Consider the following 21,915-nt stretch of genomic DNA (forward strand, 5'->3'; position numbering starts at 1 on the left):
AAATTGTGTTCTTAGGTTGTATTCAGTTGGAGGTCGTGATGGAAGTTCTTGTTTGAGTTCAATGGAATATTATGACCCTCATACAAATAAGTGGAATATGTGTGCTCCTATGTGTAAGAGAAGAGGGGGTGTTGGAGTGGCCACATGTGATGGTTTTCTTTATGCTGTCGGAGGTCATGATGCTCCTGCGTCAAATCATTGTTCCCGGCTGCTAGACTATGTAGAAAGGTAAGACCACAAAGACCCTGTTACAATGATGCCTAATTCAAGTGATGTAAAAACTGTATAATTTAGGAAAGGTAAATTCAATCCATAGAGCTACTTTGTAGTCTGTCTCTCTCTCTGTCTCTCCCCCTCTCATTCTTTCATTTTTTAATATTTTCCTCTTCTTTTGACCCCTTCCTTTATCCAACTAATATTTACTTAAATATCATTTTTTTCACAAAATCTCTAGATCTTTAAATTTCTTCATGATATATCTTTAACAGTGTCCTCAAAATACAGTTTTAAGTAATGTATTAAACATAAATGTTTTAAATTCTGTTAAAAAATATTTTCTATTTTATTTAAGTGTTCTATTCATCTTGACTTGTTAGTTCTACTTCCCTTTTTTTTGGCAGTTTTTGGCCAGGGCTAGGTTTGAACCCACCACCTCCAGCATATGGAGCCAGTACCCTACTCCTTTGAGCCACAGGTGCCGCCCTCCACTTCCCTTTTAAACTCTCAAAGGTGAATTGTGGACCCCTTCATTTTATGACACATCTTTCTTAACATAAAACAGACTTACAAGAACTTTTTTTTATAATCCTGGTGCATTGAGGAAATATAGGTTCTTATTTAACTCTTCATAAAAATAACCAGGTTCATGGAGGCTGAAGTAGAAATGCACCTCGGCTTCAGGCTTAGTTCAACAATGCAGATCCTGCCTTATGGCTATAAACGAGTTTTCTGTGATGGCTGTGTGGAACATAGTCAGCGTTCTAGGTAACTCAGAACTATTGTATGGTGTGCAGCAAGGACTGCATGGTCTCTAGTAAGAGGACTGGGGATATTTCCTGTTACGTAAAGTACACACTGATCTGTAGAGAAATGAGAATAGAGATATTGAGGGCAATTAGTTTATAAACTAACTCTAGTGTGACAATAATTTGAAAGCTCTCAGTCATTGAACACTACAGTGCTTTTCTTCTTTAAAATTCATGCTACATGTATATTGTCACTCTGGGACTCAAACTGACATACAAGCTACATTACTGAACACTGCTGATCTCTCTATGAAAAGAAAAAAAAAACAGTGTGACAAATTCACTGATTCTTAAAGATTCTACCTGCAAATGATGTAACTATTCTTTGTTTACACTGCAGTGACAGCCACATGGCCATAGAAATCTTCATAGGGATAGGGGGGCAGTATCCTAACTTGTACCCAGGAGAAGATGTTTGCTGGATAGCACTGTTGGCATCACACTTTTCCTCTTGGTATTAAGAAACTCATATCCTGGCTCAGCACCCATAGCTCAGTGTGTAGGGCATCAGCCACATGGCCTAGGCCTGCTAAACAACAATGACAACCATGACCAAAAAATAGCCAGGCATTGTGGCAGGCACCCGTAGTCCCAGCTACTTGGGAGGCTGAGGCAAGAGAATTGCTTAAGCCCAAGAGTTGGAGGTTGCAGTGAGCTGTGATACCATGGCACTCTACCCAGGGCAACATAGTGAAACATAGTGAGACTCTGTCTCAAAAATAAAAAATAAACTCATATCCTTTCCAGTGGTTCTCAACCTTCCTAATGCCATGACCCTTTAATACCGTTCCTGTGGGTCGCAACCCACAGGTTGAGAACCGCTGCGATACTCATGCCCATACGTGATATATTCGGAGAGACAAAGATGCTCTTTCTTATTTATGAAACATTTTCTAAGGATATGTAATTGTTTTGACTGAGCATAATTCCACTGGCAAACCATAGCTTTTAGTAAACAGGCTCTGTTCAAACTTAAGCTACTGTTTGGATAAAACAGAGAAACAATGTTTAGCAATATTGCTACTCTGTGAAATAACTATAGCTTTATGGCTATACACACAGAAAGGCAGTAATCTTACCACAATTTCACTTTAATATCGTCCAGTCCACTGAAATCAGAAGGTATAGATGTTATACTGAGGATAGTGGTCAGAGTTCAAATAAAAAGTCTTCACACACAAACACAACATCATTTGTTTTAGAAAAATACTGCTAATATACTGACAGCTCATTTACATTTTCTCTGCTACACTCTTGGGAAAACGAAGAGAGAAGAGGAATATGATAAGCCTCCTACTTTTACCTTGAATATCTTATATAAATGCTGCTAATGAAATGATATTTCATCCAAATATTCTCATCTAACTCGACTGCATAATGTATTGAAATGTTGTTTGTGAGCAGAAGCATAAATAATTCAGTCCAGGAATACATTTGTGTTGCAAAATTAGATTTAAATAAGCATAGCTATTTTAAGTTATAGGAGTGCAGTGGGTAGGAGCAGCTTAAGTAATGCAGAAGCACCCAGCATTACCATGACTCATACTACCCGTCAGATTAATAGCATTTTTTACATTTCCCATAGCATGCTTTCTATATTGATGCTTTCACATGTATCATCAATAAATCAAGATACATAACAATGCCTCCATGGAACGATTTTGCACATGTAAGGGGAGTGATGTTTTTTAGTGTGTAATAATAGGCCAACATCTTTAGAAGTAGCCAGAATAGTGCACGATGCTGTTTTGTAGATCCAATCTTATTATATCACAATGATGTCTTATGGAAATGTAAATATATTATATAATAGTGGTGTTAGGTACAGTTATATAATGCTTACCAAAATTGTTCAGAGTCAGGCTGTCTTGAGCACAAATAACCTTGGCACCCAAGTCAGTGCAGGTAAGAAGGCAGGGACTGAGTTAGAGTGAGAACTGTAGCTTAGTTAATGGAACAGACGAAACTAATTTTGTGACTAAACCTCGGCCTAGTGAAAACATCTTGGCAGACAAAATCAGTGCCCCAAAGGGGCTGCATTGAGTTGTAGGAGAAATTAGGCCCAGGAGATCCAACTAACTAAGCAAATAACACCTATCTATCGGTTAGTCGGTGAATACGATTTTGCATGCGTTTTTGTGCTGTGCTGTACAATATATTCAGCAAGACAAATAATTCAGAAAGACAAATAATTAGAGTTTTAAGATCACAAACAAAATTGAAATCCAGGTTATGGATCAGAAAATTTATATTTCCATAAGATATCATTGTGATATAATAAGATTTGATCTACAAAACAGCATTCTCAAAGGCATACTGCTGGACAACAGTGGATCTGGACCACCTTTGCCCTCTCATTGCATCCCAGCCCAGTACAATTAAGTAGACAAAGGAAACATACTCATGTCCCCACACAAAATCGCATGTACAGGGAATTTTGATTATTGCAGAGGGGGAATGAGGAGCAGCACAGAAAAGCAAGTCATTATGACACAAATGACTGGGTTACTTGGGTATCTCCTAGGGAAAAACCTTAGTTTTACCTGCTGTCCATTATCAGAGCAAAAATGAGCTCAAGATGGAGTTTAGATTTAAATATGAGCTATAAATCAACACAACATTTTAGAACACAACATTGGAGACCATCTTTATAATACTGAGGTATGAAATGTTTTCTATCCTGGACCTACAAGGGATCACCCATAAAGAAGGAAAGTATTACTGTTAAAATGTCTTCAAAAGCTGCCAGTGAGAGAGTAAAAATTTAAAGTAGATAATAGGGAAAATATTTACCATACCTCTCACCAACAGAAGCATTATTTCCTATATGTAAGTGAATGCTAGAAATTATTTTAGAAAAAATATAAAAATGGAAAACCCAGAAAAAAGACTTGAACATTAATTCTTGGAGAAATAGGCACGCGTAGCTCCCATAGCACAGTGGTTACTGTGCCAGCCACATACACCGAGAGTGGTGCGTTCTAACCCAGCCCGGGCCAGCTAAACAACTGCAACAACAGCAGCAACAACAACAAAATTGCTGGGCCTTGTGGCAGGTGCCTGTAGTTCCAGCTACTTGGGAGGCTGAGGCAAGAGAATAGCTTAAGCCCAAGGGTTTGAGGTTGCTGTGGGCTGTGATACCAGGGCACTCCACTGAGGGTGCCTTAGTGAGACTCTGGTCTCAAAAAAAAAAAAAAAAAAAAAATACGCAAATAGGCAATGACTACTGGGAAAAATGATTGACGTCATTAGTCATCAGGAAAATGTCAATTACAATATCATAGCAACGCCTACCCACCAGCGAGGCTGAAATAAAAATAGCAGATGATACTACATGTTGGGGAGGATGCAGAGCGACTGACACTCATTTCGTTGATGTTTACAGCGTAAGTCATCACAGCTTCTTCCCAACACCAACTGGCAGATTTTCCACATTTCGCGTTATACAATCTTTTGACCCATTCTTTAACAACCTTTGGAAAGTACGTATATGAAAACATCTGAATGAGTTTGTTTATAGGAGCATCACTGCAAAGTTTTAGCAAATAGTTTTTATTAATACAAATTGTTTTCTGTTCCTATATATTATAAGTATGTCTTAACTCAGGAAATATTTCTTTTGAAAATACGATGAAACCTTTTAGATAATGGTTCTCTGTACAGGAAAAAAAAAATACTTATTATTAAACAGCTCTACTGCCCTTCCTCACTGCTCAGAGTACCAATAGTGTTTTAGAGCTACTCAAACACAGATTACGTCATTGACTGACTTGAAATCTCCACCCCGCAGTTTATCCAGTCTCCCAGCATGAATCTTCATTTTTTCCTTTTCCTGATTTTTTGGTATTTATTCTTTTTATTTAATTTGCAGGAAAACATACCTGACTGCAATTCGCTTCTAGCTTGTTTAATTTGTTCTCTATATGAATAGTCCCTGGGAAATACAGAGAAAATAAGCATTCTCAATTCTATTTGCTATCAAAGTAATGTTTTCATATTTAAACAATGTCCCTGAATGTATTCTAAGATAATTTTTTATTCTTGAAGTGTGGAAATCACAATAATGCTTGAAAAATTAATAATTTTTCAAATAATTCTATGGTAATTTTCAAAGAGAAGCTTTTATTGTGTAAGCATTATAGGCCTTCAACAAGTTTCCACTTTTGAACTAATTTTATCCACTATATAGGGGCACTTCTGTTTCTTTTTTAAAAAATTATATCACAGCTGTATACATTAATGCATTTATGGGGTACAATGTGCTGGTTTTAATATAATTTGGAATTATTACATCAAACTGGTTAACATAAACTTCATCTCACTTCTTTAATTATTGTATTAAGACTTTTATACTCTACACTTAATAGATTTGATATGTTCCCTTGCAAAATGCACCATAGGTGTGAGCCCATTGGCACTTCTCTTTCGGAGGGCTATAAACTTTAATAGAATGGTGAGCATTTTTTCATATATCTGTGGAGGGAGGGTAATTGGAGGGATCACCTCTATGGTTTATCTTACAAGGGTACAAGTGAATCTTTCTAAAAGTAGAATATAAAAGTCTTAACACAATAACTAAGAAAATGACATGAAGGCTATGTTGACCAGTTTGATGAAAATATTTCAAATTGTATATGAAAACACAACACTGTACCCCATGATTGCATTAATGTACACAGCTATCATTTAATAATAATAATAATAATAAAAACTTTAATAGAGTCTCTAATACAGAGCTTGCAGTCTGACCAGGAAGGCTAACAGAAATGGCGGAGAGCCTAAATATAAACCACCTCCCCATCTCTTTTTGTTTTTAATAAATAACAACTAGCAGCAAAATATAAAAAGCTTAGAATGAAATTTTATGAAAAATTTGACCTTCAATGAAAATTAAAATCACTGTTAGTAATTATCTGGGAAAATGCTTATATATCTGTAGATAGTTTCCTAAGTAGAAAATAGCTGCTTATTTCATTTTGGGGGGTAATAACTTTGTATACCCTAGGCCAAGAGATGAATCCACAGAGTTCTTGCTTATAGAAAAAACAAATTATAGTTGTTACTATGACATCAAGAAGAATGACTACTGGGCAATTTGGAATTTGTGTGATCACTTCCTATTTAACTAGGATTGAATATGTGTGCCGAAAAATGCAGGTTTGTTTTAGTTTTACTGGCAATTTATAAACTTATATATCGTTACCAGTGTCATATATTAATAAAAATATAGTTACTTCATATTTGAAAAATGTAACCTGACACTGAAAATAGGTACATCAAACTCAAAGATGCTTTTCTAAGAGAATGCATTAATTTCTTTTTAAATTACATTTAAAAAATTATGACTTCTAAATGTAGGTTAGTTTTGCAAAATGTGAACCTAAATGGAGGACCTAAGAGTGTTTTCTTAATCCCCCCTGCAAAATGAGTATTTGAGAATTGTATCATTGTTTGAGTTTCACGTGAAGAACAGCCTTTGGAAATTCATTTCCAGGGTGTCCCCAAAGTTGTCCCCAAAGTTACCACACATAGGCAAAATGGAAAACTATAGCTAAATGTATAAATGGTGTAAATGTGCATTACACAATTTTATGAAGAGGTGGCCAATACATAGGAAAATATTTTGTAAATATTTTATAAAGGCATATTTAACGACAATTTCCCATTTTCCCTATGTAAGGTGACTATAGAGGCTGAATTTGGGACACCCTGTATAATTGCTTATCACACAAGTGTTAGCTGGTTTTTAGCTATTTTTTTCAGTATTTGTGAACTTTTTTTTTGCAGTAGGATACTTTTCATTACAGACAGTATTTGAAAAAATTCTATAGATCGGGGAGTCATAATAAAATGAAGACTAAAACTAAAGTATTAATACGATTTCAGAAAAAGAGGCTATTTATGTAAAATGGTTGTGTCAAAAGCCAGTCAGGATTCTATTGAATAATGAATGAAATGTAAACAATGTTGACTTTTCACTGAAATTAAAATGTATTATATTTTCTTCCTTTGAATACAATTTGTGCTAGACACATTTCCTGAAAACGAAAATGTAAACAAATTCCATAAACTCCACTGTACTGCTTACCCAGGAACCTCCACAATTTGTGGTTTTTATTTCATCCATCTCCCTTTTCTCTGTCCTTCCTTTTTTCCTTGAATTATTCTAAAGAAATTCTCACATGCATTTTTAACTCAGAACATTTCTGAATTAATTCCAGGGGAAAAAAATAAATATGATCGTGATTTTATTTCTTAACATAAATACAATGTGATTACTCCCCTAATAAAAACTTCAGTAATTCCTGATTAAAATGTAATGCCTGAGTTACATTAACATTTTTCAAACATGTCAAACATCTTTTAAGAGTTGGTCTGTGTGAGTTGGGATCCAAATAAAGATCTTAATTCACTGTATTTTGTTATGTTTCTACCTCACATTTCACTTGGAACAGTTACTTCTTTGTAACTCATTATTATTGTACTCATTATTATTTTGATATGTTTTGCCATTAACTTGTTGAAAAATGCAGTTCCAGAAAATGTTCCATGTCCTAGATTGTAATATCTACTTCTTCGTGTTATCTTTTCTTTTCTCTCTTTACCCCTCATGTCAAAAATTTTTGTGTATTTCAAAACATTTGTGAAAAAGATATGAATATTTTTTTAAAAAATTTGATGTTATATATTATGTGTTTGTGTATGTGTATCTATGTGTACATTAATTCGTATGTGGTGATTTATACTTATTAGCTAACGATAGCACGTACAATTAAATTTGTTCATACTGGGCAGCCTATACTTTAATAAGGTGATGCTGACTTTGCAGGGATTGAATTAGTATCTCATTATCACACATGTCATGTTGGCAATACACAAACCCCTCAGCCATGGTGTCCAAATGCATTCAGTCTCTTGGGTAATGTGAATATTCTAGAGAAATAGAAATTCCAGGTTGTTTGTAACAGATTTATTTTCAGCAAGGGTTGTTTTTATTTTTATTTTTTTGTTGTTCATTCATTTGTTTTGTTTTGGTTTTTGGCTTGGGTATTCATTTCTTTCAGGAGTCTGTAAATTGGAAATTTTAATTAACAAAAAACAAAAAAAGATTAGAGCAGGAAAACAAACTAAGAATGTATTTTCTGTGTTTATGGGAAAATACTTTCTTCTAGTTTTATTTCATATTTGTTCTGTTGAGTTCTTGACAGCTTTCTGTTTTGGTATCTGAACTGCAGTTGCTGGCTAAAGGCAAAGAGATGGTTTCACACTCGTTCTTAGCTGAAATAAAACACCTTCAGGGAAAGTCGTAAAGTATTTTCCACTCAAAATAGTAAATGTCTATACGTAATACGTAGTAATTACGTGTTTTTGAAGGATTTTTTTGATTTAAGTTTAATAGCTTGACCTCCTGAATTTATTGATTTGTCATGCTGTTCTCAAGATGAGGAAAAACTTCAGCCATGTCATTAAAACGCAGTTCTGTTCATATAATAGTTATTTTTTCAAGTTTCAAAGGCTTTCTATTTACTCATTCAATAAATACAAAGCACCTGTTACTCAGGGAGCCCACAGTCCATAAGCTGATAAAAATCGCCCTTTCCAGATGCACTTCCTCCTCAGACCCCCTTGAACTTGGTCACTCTAGATACTTGTTTCCTCAAAGTCACATGTTTATTTTTTCAAAAAGGAAAATCCAACTATGCTGATTTTACACAAAAGTGTCCTGTTCTTTCTAGAAAACTTAGCTTAGACTTTCACCTCTATGGTTTAACTTACAAGGGTACAAGTGAATCTTTGTAAAAGCAGAGTATGAATGTCTTAACTTAATGACTAAGAGAATGACATGAAGGTTATGTAAGCCAGTTTCATGAAAGTATTTCAAAATGTATATGAAAACAGCACACTCTACCCCATGATTGCATTAGTGTACATAGTTATGCTATAAGAAATAAAAAAAAAAAAAACAAACAAACAAACCTTCGTCTAGTTAGAATCTAAAATTTCTACCAAAGTTATAGCCATTTTTTTCTATTTCATGACCAAAACACTCTTATATAATCTGTTTAAAAGATCTTTTTTGTATGTGCTGGGGATAACAGTTATTTACATATTTGATGCCCCCTCTTCCTCGTGGAAACAAGTCACAACATTTATTTTTGTTAAATGAATCTGCATTCATCTAAAAGTCTGAGTGTATTTTAAAAATAACAGAGTGAGAAAGCCTTATGGATATTCCATCCAGAATACCAAATGACTGTACTTTGATTAAAAAATTGGTTTTGTTTTTCATCACATACTTTTGAAAGAATGTCATTCATATAGTTAAGTTGAATGGGAACAGAATGTTATATACTATTGTCATTGAATTTTAGATATGACCCCAAAACAGACACGTGGACCATGGTGGCTCCTTTGAGTATGCCCAGAGATGCGGTTGGGGTCTGTCTCCTTGGTGACAGATTGTATGCTGTTGGTGGCTATGATGGGCAGACATACCTCAACACTATGGAATCCTATGACCCACAAACTAATGAGTGGACACAGGTAAGATGGTCATCAGCATAATTTACTTGAAGTTTAAGAATTTATTTCATTTACTTCTTTTGGAAGAGAGATATGCAAATAATGATCTATCTTTTCAAATTACCCTCAACCAAAAATGAATTAGTTCTACTAGTTTCATATTGGTATTAAGTAAATTGAATACTTGCTTTTCCATTCTTTTAAGAGTATATGGCACATCTCCTGGGTGAAGGGCTCAACTACAACCTGAACTTTACCTTACAAATGCAAACAATGTAACTTAATCATTTGTACCTTCATATTAACTTGAAGTTAAGAAGAGGAAAGAAACCCACCATTGTGGAATCAGAAATGATTTAGTTCAATGTAGTGTTAATTTTGTAAAAAATTCATTAAGTTGTTTTTTTGTACTTTCCTCTTATGTATGTTATACTTTAATAAAATTTATATTAAAAGTGACATTCATTGTTTGATGGGATTTCCATTTAATTAGTAAAATAAGAAGCAGGAATTGAGTTTGAGTTTCCTGGGCAAATTGTAAGAGTGTAATACGTTGGTTCACAAAACCATAACTTTGGAAATGATTGGTATAAGGCAAAGAGAGACTGCCGAAATCACCTTTCTGGAATTCGTTTTTGTTGACTACATTTGTTAGGTTCCTTTTTACATTCTGCAGACAGAATTTTCCACTTGACATTACTAAAAGCTCTAATTAGTTACCCTCACAGCCATAGATGGAAAATAAAATAACTTTTCATCCCAATTCAATTAAAAAAAGGGCTCTGTGCAGTCTGCCATGTATCAAGTGCTCTTTGTCAACCACTTTGACGTGGAAGATGAGTGAAATGGTTGGAATTATACCTTGAATACGCACTGTATTCAGATACTCAGGATCATGACGGAAGGAGATGGCTCCTGTTGTGACCTCTTAACCAGAGGTTGTGTATTGGTGTATGTGAATTAGAGAAACTTCAGGGCAGAGAATCTAATTAAAGTGAAAAACTCCTTATACTACTCAGTTAATATGTCCTTCATATAATGGAGAAGATGGATAAATCCTCAGCCTTGTATTGTTACAATGTCTCTTTACTTTCCATCTTTTATTCCAAATTACTGAATATTTTTATCATTTCTTTCTTGTACCAGAAATCTAAAAGTAAGTGCTGTTCAAATACATAGTTTCCATCAAACAGTTCAGTGGTTATCCAAAGCCCTATTTAGTTGTAGCAGAATAATAACCAGATCTCCTTGTCTGCCTGCCTCAGTGGCTGAAAGATGCTAATTTTGATCAGAGAAATTGACTAAAATGTATCTGAAGAATTTGACAACTGATTGAAGTAAATTTATTTGAAAGATATTTACTTTTAAATAAACACAGCTTCCTTGATTGTACCAACTTTCATGTTCTGTGTTCAGCAACAGTATTGGGGTAACTTTGGAGTACAAAGCCACATTCCTAACAGCTAAGCCAAGATAACGGCATTATGAATCCCCCTTTGCCCCTAAGCGAAGATGCTTGTATTCAACAAAAATACATACATTTGGCTAATCAAACACAAAATAAATAAAAATATAAATTAAAAAGAAGAGAAATAAGGGAAAGAGGAGGAATATTATATGAATTAAGTCCTGTGATATTTACTTTAAATACTAGGGAGAAAGTATTTTTTTTTTCTTTAAAAGGCAGTAAATATAAAAGAAGCTAGTAATGATTGGTTTTCACGTTATTGCACTAAAATTTTCAAGGATATATTTTGACATTTTGTCATTTTGAATCTGTAGTGTTTCCAAAGAGAGCACTGCAGAGATTAATAATGACTGTTGATCTGCTAAGGAAATGTAACAGTTCAATGGTATTTTAAATATGTCAGTTGTACAACAGAATATTAAGTAAAGGATGTTATGGTTATACAAATGATATGATATCCTCATTGCACATTAATAATAAACAGCCATTGTGCTTATCATTCCTCTAAAATTGAAATCAAAATAATGTATGTGGTAATAATAGATAAAAGCCTCTAAAGACCATATTTCCTCCTATACATTTTATACATTTTTGGATCATATGATATTTTATAAACAGCATAGTGATGATACAATGTTTTACAACAATCTTATTTTAGTGCAATAAGCATTAATTTAAAGTTCTTAAATTACTTTAAGGTTTTAATTACATATTGTTTCATTATTTATATTTTTAAGATTCTCAAGGGACTATCAGTAGACCACAAACAATCTCCTTGAAAACTTTTAGGGTTCTAACCTACTAGGAAGGTTTCCATATTATACGGATAATACCTGTCACTTTCACTCTATTTACCCAATAAGTGGACAAAATTGATTATTTATCGCATGTATTATTTGCATCCACATAAGACCTGATTATTAGAAAACATACACTGAAAATCTTCTGCTCAGCTAAGGACACAACAATTAAAACCATAGACAGCTTTCAGAATGGGAAAGGATATTTGCATGTTATACTCTCACATGGGCCCAACTACTAGAATCTACAAAGAACTCAAAATAATCATAAAAACAAGAGCCAACAGTCCCATCTTCTGGAAAGTGACATGAACAAAACCCTCTCAGAAGACAGATCATTGTCTAACAAACATATGAAAAAACGCTCATCATCCCTACACATTAGAGAAATGCAAATTAAAGCCACATTGAATATCACGTAACCCCAGTGAGAACGGCCCACATCACAAAGTCCTAAATTTGCAGATGCTGGTGCAGATGTGGAGAGAGGGGAACACTTTTACACCATTGGTGAGACTGCAAACTGATACAGCCTCTCTGGAGAGAAGTATGGAGAATCCTTAAAGTATTCAAAATAGAGCTCTCATGTTATCCTAAAATCCCATTACAAAGCATCTACCCAGCAGAAAAAAAATAATTTTATCACAAGGACATTTGCACAAGATTGTTTATCATTGCTCAATTTACAATTTCCAAAATGTGGAAACAACCTACATGCTCACCAACTCAGGAATGGATTAATAAATTGTGGTATACATACACCATGGAATACTATTTGCCGATAGGAAAGATGGAGACTTTTCATCTTTTGTATTAACCTGGATGGAGTTGGAACACATTCTTTTTCTTTTTATTTCTTTATTGAGTCATAACTGTACATTATTGCATTTATGGGGTACAATGTGCTGATTTGATATACAATGTGGAATGCTTACATCTAACTGATGAACATAACCATCTCCTTACTTGTTGTGTCAAAAACATTCATACTCTATTCTTAATAGTATAGAAGTACATCATTGTATTATTCACATTAGGTTTGATCCCCTAAACAATTCTCCCTCCTCCCAGCCTCCCTACTCCCCTCCTGTCTCTTTTCTCTTCCCTCCTTCTTTCTGGACTATAGTTATGTTTTACCATTCTAGATCACCTATATTTCTGTCTAACAAGGGTACAAGTGAACTTTTCTAGGACTAGAATATAAATGTTTTGACACAATGACTATGCAAATGACATGAAATTTATGTGAACCAGCTTGATGAAAGTATTTCAAAATGTATATGAAAACACTACACTGTACCCCATGTTTGCATTAATGTATACAGCTATCATTTAATTTAAAAAAAGAATATCTTTGTGATTATATACCGATTTCATAGTAGTATTGAATATATTGGATACTTTTTCTCCCATTCTTGAGATACTTTACTAAGAAGAATATGTTCCAGCTCCATCCAAGTAAACATAAAAATGTGAAGTCTCCATCTTTTTATGGCTGCATGGTATTCCATGGTGAACATATACTACAATTTGTTAATCCAATCATGGGTAATGAATATTGATGCAAAAATATTCAATAAGATTCTAGCAAACAAAATTCAACAACACATCAAAACAATCATACACCATGATCAAGTTGATTTTATACGAGGGTTACAAGGCTGGTTCAACCTACATAAATCCATAAATATAATACATCACATAAGTAAAATAAAAAACAAAGACCACAATGACTCTCTCAATTGATGCAGAAAAAGCTTTTGATAATATCCAGAACCCTTTAATGATCAGACATCTCAAGAAAATAGGCTTAGAAGGGTCATTTCTGAAAGTGATAGAGGCCATATAGAGAAAACCCACAGCCAATAGCATTCTGAATGGAGTAAAATTGAAAACATTTCCACTCAGATCTGGAACTAGGCCAGGATGTCCATTGTCCCCGCTGCTATTCAACACATTCTTTTTAGTAAAGTATCACAAGAATGAAAAAGTACATATTCAATGTACTCAATACCAATGTGAAGCCAGTAGATGATCTATTACACACTCACACAACAACAGAAAAGCTCAATTCAAGATGGGGGAGGGGGAGGTATGTTAAAAGACTGAGGGTAGCGGGGGAATGGGTGTGCTCCCACTTAATGGACACAATGTAGGGGTATTTGGCACACCTCCCGGGAGTGGGACACAACTACAACACGGACCCTACCTAACAAATGCAAAAATGGTAATCTAATATTTTGTACCCTCAAATTAGACTGAAATTTTAAAAAAGAAAATTGCATTGAAATAGTCAAAACCGTGTATTTTTGAAAACTCCCCAGGTTAGCTCAAACTGAAAGTAATGTCAATAGATTAGGAAGCAGTTGCCTGGTTTTTGCCTCAGTTTGTTTCATAGAGAAAACAAGGTGTGTGTGTGTGTGTTTAATAAATTTTACTTTATCAATTTACAGTGGGCTTATTTCTTACATTTAATTTGAAAAAACAGTATGTGCACATCAGGATATAAGAAGAACGTTGCCTTCCTTCCCCTAGCCTGAATAAAATCCCCTTCTTTTGTTCTCTTAGTAAGGAGGTAGGGCTGTCATGCTGCAGCCACCTCCGGGTTGTAAGGAATTGAAGACAATGTGGCTTTTACTGTCCCGTCTGCATGACTAGCATAGTTGCTGGTGTCCAGCATAAGATATGTGAATGTTTCTCTAACAAATTGAAAACTATTGTTGGAACTAAGTTTCTTCTGGGTCTGTGGGTTTAGTTTATTTGCAAATAATAGATACAACACTAAGAGACATCTTTCAGTCCTGGCAAATGAGTAATAGTTAACCAAATAAAAGATGAGGAGTACTTTGACTTACATAACAGCATTTTAAGAGATGGGGAAAAAACACGTGGCACATTTCACCATTCAGAAAATGGACTGGGAAGTAATGGGTCTGGAGAGACAAACAGGGTCCTTATGATGCAGGGTGAGAAACTATATTAAAGAGCCTTGAGCTTAAAGCTGAATGGGCGCTAGTAAGGGAGTTTAAACAGGCAAAGTGAATACACGTAATTGTACTTTAATATGATTGCCCTTGCTAGAATGCAAAAATGATTAGGAGAAAGCAAGACGGGAGAGAAAGAAACCGATTAGGAGAATGTTTTACCAATACATGTACAGTAAAACTTTAACCTGAACTAAGTGGAAGACAGAAGAAATGGATAGAATTAAAGTGGTTGGAGAGATATTTAGAAAGCTCTATGATTATTCAAATACAGACTTGAGTGAGGGAAAATGAACAGTCAAGGATGTGGTCTAAGATTCTGTCTTGATCAACGGGGTAGAGAGGGTGTCATTCATGCACACAAGAAACAGAAAGAGTAGCACATTTTTTTGAAAAAAAAAATATAGAAAGGATTCAGTTTTGGGCATGGGCTGGGTTTGAACCCACCACCTCCAGCATATGGAGCTGGCGCCTTACTCCTTTGAGCCATAGGCACCACCCCAGAAGGGATTCACTTTTGCACACACACAAACACATATGCATACATATATATTTAGAAATATAGGTCCAAATGTACATAAAAACACAGAGCTAACCTACTTTCTCTGTATGTAGTCTAGAGCACAGTACTTTTCTATTTAATAAACATCAATGAGTCTTTGGAAAACTTTTCAAAATGCCATTAGCCAATATCATCCCATTACCACGAGTGATAGGGCTTGTGCGCATGTGCAGTCAATGTGTTACTTCAAGGCAGGGCTGTGTTCTGAGCAATGCATCTTCAAGTGGTTTTTGTTGTTTGGTGAACCTCATTGAGCGTACTTACACAAACCTAGATAATACAGCTTTCTATACAGCAAACCTTTGTGAAATATTCTTTATCATTTGTAAGCTTCAATCCTGTACAGCATGTTACTGTACTGAATGCTGTAGGCAATTGTAAATCTTCATAATTGTAATAGCACTCACTTTAAAACCTAAACGCATTGTACAGTAATGCAAAAATATGTTCTTCCTTTACATCCTTATTCTACGCATTTTTAAATAGCAGTAGAGCGGGTTTGTTTACAACGACATCACCATAAACACGTGAGTAATGCCTGGAGCTGGGACGTTACCATGGCTACTGCATCAGTAGATGGCAGGAATTTCTCAGCTCCGTTATAATCCTATGTGACAATCATCACATACAAGATCCATGGTTGACTGGAACCTCATTATGCACACCGTGCTTGCACTTTGGAAAAGCTCCTTAGATGCTGCTGCTGTGAAACAATATATGAAAATCATTAAGGAATAAAAAAATAGATGCAACATGCATTCTGGAGTCAGATAAACTTCTGTTCACATACACGGATGTATGGGATTTACACATTGTCTCTCGGTATTCCAGCCACTCACCTGTCACAAAGAAGTAACAACACACGATGTGATTATGAACATGACTGCTGTGACCTGTGATTCTTCTTAACACAAAACAGGCTATCAGTATATTCACATACTCCTTTCCTTCTCTTATTTTAGGCAATTCTATGAGGTAGACAAGAGATGTTACATTAAATTAGTTTAAACAAATATAAACAAATAGCCTATAGTGAAGGGAATAAAAAAGTAAATATACATATTTTTACCTTACAATAAGGTGAGGAGTAACAATCAATAGATTCCAAACAACTGGTAGAAAATGGAGGCGATTTTCATATTTAGAGAGTGAGAACATGTCATTTCTCAATCAATAAGATAATGTATGTGATTTGAAGTTATTTTCTTCTTAGATATTTTATTTCTTACATTCCATGCCCTTTCTTTTCAGTTTGGAATCATACCCTGTAACTTCTTAGAAAACTGTAATAAAAGTCATTGATATCAAAAAGCTCACATTATTAAAATGTTGGGCTTCCCCCTGAAGAATAAATTTTCATTACAAACTCTGTAAAAATTATTGTTTTCAATATATGTCTGGCCATTTTTATATTCGGCATTATTAAAGAAACTCAGTTCTCATTTCAGTGATTGTCATGAGTTAGAAAATTTTTAATGAGCCCTAGAGTGATTATAATTAGGGCCTATTTATGACAAAATATTGAAGTTATTTCATTGTATGCCTCTGTCTAGAATGAATGAATAACACATTTAATTCAAGATAATATCTGGGGAAATAACTTCAAAGTCATTGCAGTAAGCGTAATAGCTATTTCATCTGAAATAGACTCTAAGCCATCACTATAAAATATCATTACAATTGTGTACATGCAGGCCCCAGAATAAATCTTTTCTAGAAACTTTTCTCTGCTAGGTTTATTTTAATAAAAATAAAGAAGTATTTTATAACTTTTCTTCATTTTCAACATACAAATCATTGCTGTTTTAAAAATGCCATTGTCAATGTTTTCATTTTTATTGTATTACTTGTTGCTAAAATGGGAAAACTGAAGCACATTTGCTTATAATTTTTGTGTCTGATCTCTTTAAATATAATTTGTCTGTTTTTCTATGACAGTAAAATTTGTCTCTAGTTGTGTTTCATCTTTCTTTTTTTTTTTTTTTTAACAGATGGCATCCTTGAATATTGGGAGGGCAGGTGCCTGTGTGGTAGTCATCAAGCAACCCTGACTTATTTTTATTTTATTTGGAGGGATTTTATTTGCTGGAGTCATTATTTTTATATTGTATGGCAAGGACGAGAATGTCTTGAGATGAAAACTTGTCAAGAACAAGGATTCCCGTAGACTTACCTACTAACGTCAAAAAAGGCAGAAGATCAACAGAATTACGGAAAACAAGAAAACGTGGAACTTATACTGGAACAATACCTGGCCAAGTTTCAGTTCAGGAATGGTTATTGGTAATTTGTTTTGTATTATACTATACAATAACTAGAGTTACCAAAGACTTGCTTTTCTTGAACAGTTGAAAAGGGAGACCAATATTTGTGCCATGGATAAATTCATGATTGCAACTCATTCAATTGTTTTGTAATCTTTGGCAAAGGCATTGCCCAGAGGAGAACACGGGATATTTTATCGGACAGAATCTGATTGGTTTAGTGTTTTTGTAATCAAACGTGGTCACACCATAAAGCAGAATGATGTTTTATTAAAACAAACCTGTTCCTTTCTCATTTTCCTAAGCTATGAGAACAGTCAGAGAAACAGATTTGTGCTTGTTTATTGCATTCAGAAAACAAACTGTCCTGCTAATCAAAGCTGCCTATCTCATCAGAGATGATGACTGAATTTTATTGCAACCATGTTAGCAATCTGAAACTAGCAAACGCAAAGGATTGTTTTCATTAGGCTTGCCACTCTGCTTTGCTTCTGCAACACACTGAGCCAAAGATTCAGTACAATTTGGGCCTTTGCCTTGTGTTGAGTTCAGTGTAAGCATGGAAGCCTGTTATTCTGAATGTTTTATATATGTATATCTATCCACTGCATGTTGAAGTCCTTTAGAATTTTGTCTTTAAAAAAACCTTAGAACTTCGGAAAGGTTATGATACACTAAGTTTGAGTGTTTATGATTATTGCCGGAAGGAAAGCAGACTGAAGAATCCCACTCCCCACCTTCCAATTTGTTACATTGATACGTGTATTCTTTTAAGGTAAATTGTTTGTAATTGTTTAAATCATAAAGTGGAAACATTATACAATACCCTTAATAAATTATCTAAATTCTAAATCCCATCAATAAATGATGAAAAATTTTCTTTTATCGGTGTATGTTTCTTCAATACATTTTCATTCAGCTCTACCTTTAAAATTAGCAGGGTGGATTGCGGAGATAGGCAACTTTTATTGCCTCACTTCAAAGTTAGGGCAGTGAGTTCATTTCCTCCATAATGCCATCCTGACACCAAATACAACTTTCAGTGTTGTTTCCCTCTGTAGTTACTCACTGGAGACGGCACAGGTTCCTAGAAAACACACATTGCATAGTAAGAGGGCTAAGAATTGTCCAGGAGCTAGACGGGGCAAGAAAATCATTCTTTCTTCCTGTATTTTTATTTGTATTTACGAGCCAATGAAAAATGTGGAATTAAATTTTATTGTTCTATAGTCAAAAATATTTGAGATATAACAATCAAAGAAAGTATTAAAAAACAGCCTGGCTCTGGGAAATAGTACCAGAAAGCTGAAGTTTCTCAAGCCAAGTTACGGTGTATTTCTGGAAAACATCTTCATCATAGTCATACAATGATAAGGTGGGATCACTGATTATTTTTAAACTGTGATTAACAATGTGTGACACAAAATTTACCATTTGAATTATTTCCTCGTGTACAGTTCAGTAGTGATGAGCGTATTCACATGGTTTTCAACTAAAAAATCCTGAAATTCTGTGTCCATTAAACAAGGAATTCCCATCTTCCTCTCCCTACAGCCCTGGAAACCAACATTCCTCTTTCTGTTTCTGTGAATTCCTGTATATACAGCACATAATAGGAATCACAAAGTATTTGTCCTCTTGTGACCACCATATTCAGATAGCATGATGCCTAAGGGTCATCTATGGTATAATATGTGACATAATGTCCTTTATTAAAGCTGAATAAAATTCCACTCTATGTGTTTACAATATTTTGTTTGTCTATTCATCTCTTCAGGGGGGTGCTGGACAATTTCCACCTCCTGACTTTTGTGAACTATACTACTATGAATACTGGTGCCCGAATACCTTTTCAGGATCCTTATTTCAAATACTTTGGAGATATACATATACCCAAAGGTGAAATTGGAGGATCCTACAGTAATATATATTCCATTTTTTTTTTATTTTTCTGAGAAACTTCTATGTTGTTTTCAATAATGGCTGGATCATTTTATAATACATTCCCCCCAACCGTGTATAGGAATTCTAATTTTTCCACCTCATTGAAATTAATTTTGTATTTTTTTTCTGAATGTAGTCGTCCTAATGAATACAAAGTGATCAATGGCATCTTGTGGCTTTGATTTGAATTTCCCTGATCATTAGTAATGTTAAACATCTTTTTACATGCTCACTGGAGCTTTGCCTATCATCTTTAAAAACTTTTTCATTTATCGACTTTGAGAGTTAATGTCGGCTCAGTGCCTGTGGCTCAAGTGGCTAAGGCGCCAGACACATACACCTAAGGTGGCGGGTTCGAATCCAGCCTGGGCCTGCCAAACAACAATAATGGCTGCAACCAAAAAATAGCCGGATGTTGTGGTGGGCGCCTGTGGCCCCAGCTACTTGGGAGGCTGAGACAGGAGACTCGCTTGAGTCCAGGAATTGGAGGTTGCTGTGAGCAGTGAAGCCATGGCACTCTACCCAGGGGGACAGCTTGAGGCTCTGTCTAAAAAAAAAAAAAAAAAAAAAGAGAGAGTTAATATCATTGATGCATCTCCTTCTTCCTAGTCTTAAACCACCATTACAGTTGTGGGAAATATTCCACACTTAGAGAAAAGAGAAATCAATGAGCAATAATCAAGTAAGGAAATGTCTTTTATCAAAGGTGTCAAGAATCACATTTGCTTTTGAATAGGTTTTCAATTACATAGATCCTGACCCAGACAGGATTTACAATAAGAGTACATGATGAGAATACCGTCCTGACTTAGAACATACCAATGATATTAATGTGCATGAGAAAAAAAAATATTTTATATTTATTTAAATAGTAAACTGAAGCAGTAGAGCACAACAGTTTCTGTGTTTTATGTTAGCATATATTCAACATTAATTTAATATTTTAATACAATTTAATAAACGCTTTCTTGAAGACTCAATTTTATTTTAAGTATGTAAAATGAAAAGTAATCAGAAAAATTTGTTTTTGTGTTTTCATTGCCAACATTTTGTTTTCATCAAAATTTAGACAATGACACAGTTCCTAATGACATTTTTCTTGTTTCATTCCCTGTCTCTCATGTATTTTTTATCCTATTTTTTTAATCGAGGAATGATGTATCCTATGGAATAAAATACTCTTGTTGAGAGTTACTGCATGTGCCAAATTAAATTAACATTTCATAAAGAACTAGAGCAAAACAAAATGCATTATTAATATCAATCTCGTATTAAGAATAATTTTCTCTGTTTTCGATTACTCACAATGCTAATATATACAATACCTTTTTCACAGCTCAAATTTATTTCAGTAGTGCATGAGCACTTAAAACATCAATTTCCTTAGTAGAGTACTATTAATATATAAACAAAAGCTATTGTCTATGAACCCCAAGATACAAAGTAAGAGTTACATGTGTGAATGTTCCCCCCTTAGTAAACCTCTGACCCCCATTTCTGTATCTGTGTTTTTCATGAGTAGATGTAGAAAACAATAAGCTACTTTTAAACTATTCTGATGATAGTATTATACAAAAGTATTTTATTTATAGATGTATGAAAAATATTCTCAAAAGTACACTGCATATGTAAATACTTAGAAGTTACAGTTCCTCTTTTTATTCACCCATGAATTTCAAAGAATTACATATTGTACTTGTTACAAAAGATACAGTTTCATTGTGAAATGATTATAAATAAAGAGTCCTATCTTCTACAAAGGCAATTGTTGATTTTTTTTTTTTTTTTTTTTTTTTTGAGACTGAGCCTCACTATGTCACCGTAGGTAGAATGCGGTGGCATCACAACTCACAGCAACCTCAAACTCTCAGGCTTAAGCAATTCTTTTGCCACAGCTTCCAAGTAGTTGAGACTATAGGTACCCGCCACAACACCCGGCTAATTGTTGATTATTTTTAAAAGATTATTCAAGGTAGACTTTATTGTTTATATTGACTAAACACTATTTTCACACAAACATTTATTTCATTCAGGCACTGTGAAAGAGATTACTCTAGAGACCAAATTGAGATTCTGAAAGAAGTGCTTGAAAACTGTTCAAGGCTAGTCATGATTTCAGCATTGCTTCATGGTATCAAATACTATAGTATTAGATAACAGTTCAAATGGCACAATACATGGAATTATTTTAGTTTTACTGAGTTACTGTTATATTTTGGACTCATTGTGAATCATGCAATTACTCTTATTTTATTTTTGCCTTGGCCATTAAAATACAGAGGTCCCCATACATAGGTCCTAGATCACCACTATGAACTATTGGTAAATTCTTTGTCCTTCCAAAT

The 21,915-nt window shown here is 34.4% G+C and overlaps 1 protein-coding gene across 2 annotated transcripts in view; it reads left to right on the forward strand.

The window, feature by feature from the left end:
* The window catches only part of KLHL1 (kelch like family member 1), a 300,186-nt gene extending 281,681 nt beyond the window's left edge, over window positions 1–18,505 (forward strand). For both annotated transcript variants that reach the window (XM_003789731.1, XM_012805104.1), the window contains 3 exons: window positions 16–228; window positions 9,398–9,569; window positions 17,354–18,505. In XM_003789731.1, the coding sequence (XP_003789779.1) occupies window positions 16–228; window positions 9,398–9,569; window positions 17,354–17,413 (445 nt within the window). In that variant the 3' untranslated portion in view covers window positions 17,414–18,505. The remainder of the gene's footprint in view (window positions 1–15; window positions 229–9,397; window positions 9,570–17,353) is intronic.
* The last annotated feature ends 3,410 nt before the right edge of the window (window positions 18,506–21,915 follow it).

Source organism: Otolemur garnettii, unplaced genomic scaffold (genome assembly GCF_000181295.1).
Source record: "Otolemur garnettii isolate 467f Iridium unplaced genomic scaffold, OtoGar3 scaffold00036, whole genome shotgun sequence".
NCBI lineage: Eukaryota > Metazoa > Chordata > Mammalia > Primates > Galagidae > Otolemur > Otolemur garnettii.